Source organism: Hyposmocoma kahamanoa, unplaced genomic scaffold (genome assembly GCF_003589595.1).
Source record: "Hyposmocoma kahamanoa isolate Upper Pololo Valley unplaced genomic scaffold, ASM358959v1 211, whole genome shotgun sequence".
NCBI lineage: Eukaryota > Metazoa > Arthropoda > Insecta > Lepidoptera > Cosmopterigidae > Hyposmocoma > Hyposmocoma kahamanoa.
This window is the reverse complement of record NW_020653732.1, coordinates 443,185-452,730: the sequence shown is the minus strand read 5'-3', so window position 1 is coordinate 452,730 and position 9,546 is coordinate 443,185. Positions and strand designations below refer to the sequence as shown.

General features: G+C 35.5%; 1 protein-coding gene across 1 annotated transcript; it reads left to right on the top strand.

Moving 5' to 3' along the window:
- Nucleotides 1-371: 371 nt before the first annotated feature.
- LOC113227507 (homeobox protein Hox-B4a-like) lies at nucleotides 372-9,006 on the top strand. The gene is made up of 4 exons (XM_026460444.1): nucleotides 372-427; nucleotides 542-648; nucleotides 7,409-7,566; nucleotides 8,521-9,006. The coding sequence occupies exons 1-4, from the start codon at nucleotides 372-374 to the stop codon at nucleotides 8,836-8,838; spliced, it is 639 nt and encodes a 212-aa protein (XP_026316229.1). The 3' UTR covers nucleotides 8,839-9,006.
- The last annotated feature ends 540 nt before the right edge of the window (nucleotides 9,007-9,546 follow it).

The window sequence follows — 9,546 nt, the reverse complement described above, 5'->3', positions numbered from 1 at the left end:
GCTACTATTCGGTGTTCGGCCTATTCGGCTACTTTTTTAAATATTCGGTATAACACTCCGCATGATGTGCTTGAAGTACTGCAGCTGCCTCTTTTTTACTGTTTTCAGGAACTCCAAGCCTTTGTGCATCCTCCGCAATACGTTGTCATTGGTGACTCTTTGCGTCCAGGATATTTTCAAAATTCTTCGATAAACCCACATTTCGAAGGCTTCTATACATTTACATAATGTCTGAGTTAGTGTCCATGCTTCTACTCCGTACAAAAGAATTGAAACTATAGCACCGCACTAAACGGCATCTTGTCGATAATTTCAAACTACGATTGCAAAGGAGGTGACTCATTTTTATAAAAGCACTCCTGTCTTGCACTATGCGACATCTAACTGCTATGCTGTGGTCTTCCTGGTCGTTTACCATACAGCCAAGGTATTTAAAAGAACGGATCCTGTCAAGTGGTTGGCTACTAGCGTTGAGGACAGCAAACGTCTGCGGAGCACGGCCGACAATCACATACTTAGTCTTTTTCACGTTAATATTCAGACCGTTCTGTGCGCTGATCGAGTCTGGAGAAGTTGCTGTAGATCTTCCTACAGTAGGAGCTGGCAAGGAGAATCGTGTCATCGACATATTGGATGTTATTGATGCGAGTCACGTTTGCAACAATCCCTTCAGTTGCGTCTTCAAGAGCTTCTGAAAAAATCTAATCTGCGTAAACGTTGAAAAGCAACGGAGATAATATACATCCTTGCCTCACTTCTCGTAGTATCTCCACATCATCTGTGTGTTCTTACTGGACGCGTATATATTATCTATTGCTAGTAAAGATTTTTAATCACTATGATGTCTTTAGAATCTAGGCCTATTCTTTATACCATACCCAGCCGTGGAACGTGTAAATAGTCTGATAATAGAATGAAATAAATCAAACATCTAAAAAACTCACGATTACCAGTCTCAAAAATGCAGATACCGTATTAAACCGGGAGCTATGTATATACAAGCCTCATATGCTACTACAAGACCATCACTGCTCTAAACACCCTGTATATTTGCTTATACACGGAATACAAACAAAACAAAAACCAAACGATTAAAATAAAATAAACAACAATAAGCATTCGAAGAAAAGTCACGTACGGTCAAACATTTCGAATATTGACTTTTGATATTCCCGACGACCGCACTTAAGCACGCAATGTTGTCTCGTTGACGGCGATAATTTATTTTTAAATGTTTTAAATAAGTTTCTTCTAGATGGACACTAATATACACTGTAACATCTGTGGAAGAATAACTGGTAATCTGTTTATAAAAAAAAAGCAAAACACCCACCATTTGCAAATTCTGCAAATGTGTTGTGAAGCTACATTTATTCGTACAAGAAATAAATTATCGTTGTATCCACACGCTAAGTGAGGCAAATTGAAGCGCGCCCAATGGGCCTACACGAGCGGGCGGGCCTTCAGTGCTCAACGTCAACTTACACCGCGAACAGCTCAAGAATTTTAGCTAAAAATGACGAAATGTGTGGTAAATGAGTGTAAAAATACGTCAGACAAACATAAAATAGATACTAACATCACATTCCACAAGGAAGTAACGCGTTTCAACTTGTATTTTTATATAAATATTCACTAAAACCGAAAATTAACCTATTACTAAAACTAGCCCACATGAATTTGATTTTTGCCTCACTTGTGACAGTTCGTTTGATATAAAACCATCATTCTATGCGTTATTATTCTAAGGTTGTATCTATTTCCTCGCAAAAACATAGTACCTACGTAACACGGGCGGTAAAAATTACAAACCTAGAGTCATGTAAGCCCTCACCATTCGGCTTCGGGCTTCTAACCAAACTCTCGTTAGTAATTACTTATGTACTACCATTAATGCACAATGTACTATTTTTATACAATATCACAAAAGCGCTCATTTTAGTTCTGAGCCAAAATTGTATTATCTATGGTACTCGCTATTGTACTGAAAAATGTCAACTGTAATCAATTCTAAAAAAGAACGTCGTATTTTTGCTAATTAAAAGTGTCTCCTTAAAAGCGTCACTGTGCAGAATAAAGGCACTATATTTGTGAAATTATTAAAATTCTTGTTATTTTATTAAATAATATCTCAAAATATTACAAAACAGACACAAAGGTGTAAACATTTGGCAAAAAAAATAACTATTTAAAAACAATATAAAATATGAAATATGACGCTACTCGAACGCTCTACCTACTAGCTCCTGATTGGTTAAAAATTTAAACGGTACTTGGTTAATCACGATACTTCTACTCCATCTCTTTGGTTTTTTGTTTCGTTTGAGTTTTTAAGTAGTCGTGGATTGTTAACAATGTAATGTTTAAATATTGATTGTGTTTCATTATTTTAATTTAGTCGTAGAAAAAATATTGTATGCAATAATTACATAGTTACGTCTTAAAATAGTACTCGGCAAAGGCTCGTGGCCTCAATGCGGTACTCGAATTTAATAGCGGTTACACAGGCGACGTTTAACAGCGATGCATATGCGATGCAGTCCATAATCTTCTACGTTTACACTCGCGCAATTTTAAGCAGCGAAGCAAACGCGATGCAAGCGCGCGACTGCTTCGATACAAACGCGCGATTACATCGCTACACTTGGGATTTATGGGCGTTTGTATCGATGCAGTGCGATTCACAAGAATTATGCAACGATTACAAAATACTAGTTTATGTGACTGTTACACAATGAAAGGCATTAAAATACGAGTGAGGATTTATGAAACGAGCCGAATAATGCCTAATTTTGTACAGTTACATACACTGCTTTATCTACACACGTATTATAAGCTCTCTGTGATGTGTTCAGGAACCGCATGTTACTGGCGAAATGGCGGCAAATAAAAACTTTTCTCACGCATGTCAAACCGTAGTTTTTATTTTTAATTCATAGACAAACTAGAATCGGCCCCAACTATCATATCGTTCGATATCAGGTATCAAGTAACGTGTGAAATTATCAATAGTGTTTGCTATCGACAAAACTTCGTCTCGACTGATATTAGTATTAATTTTTTTTTGTTTTTCAGAGATGTTCGAAATTTGAATGTAATAATAAAGCAATTTATCTTTACGCTGGCCGTAATTTGCGGTTTTTGAACACATTGTAAGAGAGTTTATGATATCTGTGTAGATAAAATACTTTATTGTTAAGTCACGTAATATCAAGTTACGGGACGAACAAGTCGTGCGCCTGATGGTAAGCTACGCGCCTGTCCGTGACAGTTACAGTGCCTCAATGACAATGCTTTTTAATTAGACATCGAAATTATAGGCACTGATGCTAATGAAGAGTTGGCTGTATGATAGTTTTTTTAGTCTGTTTACGTAGCTCTTTGTTAGATTATTATTATTTATTTGTTGAGTATTGGCTATAGAGCCATCAGCTTAAACAAGCAACAAAGGATTAAGAAACTTAAAACGTAATAATACTTAAAATTAAAAACTAATTTGTGAAATTACTGTAACTACAAAAACCCGCCATTTTTTTCCTCTTGCTCTTTGTTAGTAGATATAGTATTTATGTGGTCTGTGGTGGACACATTTAAAAGTTTAGAGCAGCGGATAAAAATGGATTTACATACGTATTTTGTACATACGGCCAAAGGGTTGCACGCTATAAATGACAAACTTTGTGAACTCCTTTTTTAAAAGTAATGCAAACATTTCCGAGCATGTATGACATTTTCTTTTTTACCAACCCAATATAGCAGGCAGTATACAGCATTTCCCTAACCACTTACAATAGATAAATTCCTATCTAACAAATTAAACCTAACAATCAGCAAAATGCACAAATATGTCCAATCAGAGCTAAAGAGGGCTACAATGAATTATTACGAAGCCAATATACTAATGCCGTCAAAGCTTATCCCATAAAAATGATAATTGATAGTGCTGGATGGAAATAACTAGTATCTGTAACAATTACATATTTAATTAATATGATAATAGAACAGAATAGTTAAATACACAATAACAATAATAATAAAGTATTTATTTCCATAGCGTTATTTAGCTTGATAATAAAATAAAAAAGAATATCCTGGCGTGGAGCTGCACCCATTGCTGTAGTAACATTGGGGAAACCCACCGGTCTGTGAAAACCCTCAGGAGTCCATTGGTGCAACCGTGGAGGCGGGCTAGCATGGAGGCGCAGCGTCTTCTCATTATTAACACTCAAGCACTGCAATCCACGATAGCCCCACCAGAGCCCTGAATGCGTTTTATACTGGACCATCAGGTCACTGTATTAGTAATGCAACGGAAGTGTCATAACGGTAACAGATGTCAGAAGTAAATCTTTGCAGAAACGGAAAGGGATGCGGAAGTCGAAGTGTAAATACTATAAAAACCTCAACGGAATAGTTCCAAACAGAGCTTGTGTTTGGTTTCGTAATTGCACTTAACACAACACAAAACTGTTAAGATACGCACACCCCACTGCCAAGCAATACGCGCACGCGCCTGGTCCATCGCGAATGTTATTAATTTGCGAAAAAAGTTTCGTTATAAAAGTTACGGAAACAGATGTAAAAAGGCGTGCGGAACTTCCGATGTACCGGCTGCAAAATCCCCAAAAGGCTGCGGGTATAGAATACCAATGTTACAAATTAAAAAATCTGTATCAAGCATAATATGATTATCATCATCAACCCATTTATGCATTCCACTGATGAGCACGGGTCTCGTGCACTTGAGGGACTTCAGACTTTTCCGAGAATTGTGAATGTTTTTCGACTTGCAGATTTCATCACGAAATTTTCCTTCACCGAAAAAGATCATGGTGAATTTCGTACATAAATTCCCGAGCGATGCGAGACCGGATTCAAACCTACGATCTTGACTTAAGAGGCAGTCGGTCAACCCAATATACTACCACTGCTTACCACGGCTTGTAATATAATCGTCATGTAATAAAATAATAATAGTTAATAAGAAACAAAATAGTGACAAAGTACAAGGATGTACGATTAATAATGTTCTCTGCACTGTAAAATACCTTTTTCTTATTATTATTTTTTTATAACATCAAGTGACGGGACGAACAAGTCATGCGCCTGACGGTAAGCTACACGCCTGTCTATAACAGTTACAGTGCCAATTAGAGGTATAAATAGTAAAGATCTGAGTCACCCTGAGACAAAAGTTGACAAGTCCTATGTGTCCGTAATTTCGCCAGCACCATTATTGCTTGGCGGCAGAAATAAGTATGGTGGCAGTATTACATTGGACAAAAATAGTGTTAAAGTACGATATCCAACAATGTAGATTTAATTATAAAGTGTAAAATACCTACTTTATTTTTTTTATTGTACTTCACTATTTCAAATAAAACAAATCGTTTTGGTCGTTTATTACCCGACTCAAAAGGATATTGTCTTTCATATTCTTAAATTACGGCGCTTATTATTATATTCAGTGTTCATGCTCTCTCAGCAGTACAAATAGTTTAAAAACCATATTAAGGCGTTTAATATTTAAAAAAGCACGAACAGTAACAATGTTAAAAATTTAATCACTCGTCGCCGCTACTAGTTTACGTTGTATTCATTATAAAAATGCCTAGTACTGGATTACCTTGCGTTAACAGTATTATCTACATAGTTCCAACCTATAAAATATCTAATGCTTTTTGTCGCTGCTCCACGGGACTACATCACTACCCCAAATAATCCTATAAAAATGATAATTATCAATTAGGCAATGACGACATTTGGCACTGTTTGCATAAACGATAAATGTTTAGATAAATACGGATCAACACTAGCGCACAGCTGTCAAGTTTTACCGCCAAAATGACATCGCCATTTTGTGGGGACGTTTAAGCGGGAAAATATTCAAATATTTTTTGGCATTGTTATGATGTTCCTAATTACTTACAACTACTTTGTTATACATATTTAAAAAATGTAAAGCATTAATCAGATGGGGTAAGAGGGACATACTTTATTTTGAGACAAATGTTATGAGCTCTACGAAGGACAGATAAAGATTTTTATGAATTTTGAAGTACGCTTAACTTCGTTTTCACCTCCTAGCTCGGAAAGGCTTTCTTTCTCATTAGAAGTCTGCGCGCAAAAGCATTTTTTACACGCTAGCGTGGAAAAGGTTTTTGAAAATGGAACTTGGCGATGGAATGGCATGTAATTTTTTCTTTCGATGGAAAAAAAAGATAATGACACGTTCAACTACGCGATTTGTTGTACATTACCTATTTATATAATATAAATCCGTTGGTATATTTTATTCTTATTATTTTTGACATTAAATTAATAATGACAACTAATCGTGTTTATTAAATTATTTTGATTCGTGTGTAAATTCAGAACGCATCCGAAGATAAACTTTTTCTTTTAATTAAAAAAGTGATGATCAACTGTTTTTCTTTCATCTACCATTTTCCTCGCTTTAGTGAGGGGTGAAAAGTTGTGTCAGCATGTTGCTCAGCACCAAAGTTGTTTTGCGTCATCATTTACGTTAAACAACAACTTTACAGCCTTGCATAACAAATAATCCTTGTTTATCAGTTTTCCATGTTTTAACAATTATTACCTACGTTAAATTTTTGCCGATTTGGAGCATCGTAGCGACATCTCTTTAAAATCGTCTAAACTATTTCTTTTTGCTAAAGGTCATTGGGCGCTTTTGTACGGAACATTTACCTGTACGTACACAAACGAAATAGGGTGCAATAAACACATAAATAACTATACTTTACAATGCTAGCGGTCACATACAGAGATTATTATACCATATTAATGCTAAAATAAGTTATAATGAAGCTAAAAATACGTTACAATTGAGTACATAGCCATTTCATATCGTTTTTCAGCAATAAAAAAGTAGCGGAGTTAGATTTTACAGACTTTATTATAAATAAATGCTAAAGCATAGCCATGGAAAGATGACCAAGATGGATATGATTTTTATATGCAAAAAATAATGAAAAATGTCCAAAACTTTTTAAGTTTAGGCAGCTTTCTCTTTTTACACCAATCGATAAAAAAAATGTAAGATATACAAAAAAAAATGTATAATGTACGTAAAATTTTAAAGTACAAAGCTGGTAAATTTTGACCAATAGTCTTTATAGACTGCGAGAGTATAGTGCTAAACTATTTAGGTTATGAATAAAGCTTCAATTCTTTCCCTGGTATTCCTTTTACCCCATCTGGCTTTCATAATTATGTAAACTAATTTCCTACTTGCATTTGTCGGTCTTCTGTTCGTTAACATTGAGCGAAGATTCACAAATAACCGCCATTTTGAATTTTTTGTAATTTTTTTAAACTGTTATAGCATGGTAGTGCCCACAAGCCAAGTCCAAATTATTTAATTATTAACATTTTTTGTCTACAGGAGCACCGCACACTCTTCTTGGCAAAACTCGCCGCCCGCGAACCGCCTTCACGTCTCAACAGCTGCTGGAGCTGGAGAAGCAGTTCCGACTGAACAAATACCTTTCAAGACCTAAAAGATTTGAGGTGGCTACCAGTTTGATGCTGACTGAAACACAGGTATGTTCCCAGTCCTGAAATACAGTTTTTATGTGGCTCTTACTCAGTATATAGGAAAAGTTTTTAATAAATCTTCAAACAGTAAGTAAATAGGACATTTAATGGGCAAGCAAACAGATTGCTCTTATTCTGAATTAAAAAAAAAAGAGTCAGTTATATTTATAACCAATCACCACACAAAATCTCTACGTAGGTACAACCGTAAAACACGATTTTCATATATCAAACTACCCCTCTTTATACGAACACAAATATATACCAAAAACGAGGGGAGGCTTTTTTATCACCGAAGAAGACACTAACACCGTCCCTTTAGTTACATCTGACAAGTGTGAAGGATGTACGGATTTCAGAGGGTAGATTGAGATTGAAAATAAGGTTATAGGAGGAAGGAATTTGGACCAGAATTTTACTTTTCAATGCGAAAAGAAACTTCTGAAAAAAGTATTCCTTTAGTGCAACGATAAAACAAACCTATATTCTCAATGCATACTTCGTTTAGCCGCTGTCCTTACCAGTTTTCAGAATCTGCAAAATATCAAATACTTAGTCCCAAAACAGTTTTATTTACAAGCAGAGGTTGTAGCTAGTCTCATCACTTATTTTATTGACCTTTTTATGTGAAAATGTTTTGTTTACAATAAGAAATTAATATAGCCTTTAAACGTCATTGATTAGCAAAAAAGGACCTTTAAGATGGCAACGCGTCAACTTAGTTGATAGTAACGCAAGCTAGATCCTCTAAGTGCACTCAGTCCCTCATGATCCTTACAAATGGAGGGAGCCGACACGGTCCCATAAATGTTATGACATCCTGTCCCTACTTTGTGTCTACTTGAATAAAACAGATTTGAATATGTCACACATATTTTCCCATGTAGACAACGACCAGGGTATAAATCCCAGAGTCTCCCGGTTATACATTTTAAAACCAAAAGTCTTCTTTCTCCACAGGTGAAAATTTGGTTTCAAAACCGAAGAATGAAGTGGAAACGATCAAAAAAAGCCCAACAGGACAACAAAAAAGACCACCATCTGGCCGACGAGAAGAAAACCAATAAAGAACAACCCGACAACGATAAAGCACCTACGCAAATGGCGGCAGATTTGACAGCTGTCAAACCACCCATGCTGGATAGGGACAGAATTATTGCGCTAGAGAGAGAAAGAGCCATGGCGGCGGCAAATTTTAATTCGAATCATGAAAATAGACGAATGGGTTTGAATCAAGATGGCCGACCGATGGATATGTTTAGACCGTATGTAGTATGAAAATAAGACATTTTTGTTGTTTTTATAGACATCCCGTGTCGATACTATTTGATAAAATCTTAAATATTGAATATTAAGTTCAATGTTTACAATTTGCAGTGCAAATACAAAGGTATATTTCTTGAATTCCATATGAGTAAAATCGATTGATCCATCATCATTATTTCAGTGAAAAGACGTCCGCTGGTGGACATATTTCTCTACCAAGGATTGCCAGAACGACCGGTCTTGCGCTTCTTCTCCTCATTCAACTTATTGCTATGTTTATGTTATTAAACATATAAATAACACTACCTATGTGTTTGTACAGTATTATATAAGAAAATACGAGTAAAATTAGAAAATAATATAATAATTAGAGATTGGAACTGGCGAGTAAGACCTAAATTTCAAACAACACACATAGAGTGGTTAATATCTAATGATTAAAAATTAAAGGCAATAATAATATTATATTTTTACAAATTACAAAACTTTTCTTCTAAATACATAACCGTCGACTGCAATTGCTGGTTGCCCATCAAACATAAAGGGTGATTTGTAAAATTAGTAACCTCTCAGGACTCTATTACTAACATCATAAACAAATATTAGACAATATCACGTCATGCGTTGTTGCTCTGCTCCCAAAATAAGTAGCTAAAGCACTTGTGTTGTGGAAATCGGAAACATCGACAGTATTACAAACACCCAGACCCGAGACAATAT

Excerpts from the sequence above, each read along its gene's own strand:
- LOC113227507 (XM_026460444.1), top strand. The coding sequence starts at position 372 with ATGCGACATCTAACTGCTATGCTGTGGTCTTCCTGGTCGTTTACCATA. Across the intron at positions 428-541 it reads TCGTTTACCATACAGCCAAG|ACCGTTCTGTGCGCTGATCG; the intron begins GTATTTAAAAGA and ends GTTAATATTCAG. Across the intron at positions 7,567-8,520 it reads TGATGCTGACTGAAACACAG|GTGAAAATTTGGTTTCAAAA; the intron begins GTATGTTCCCAG and ends CTTTCTCCACAG.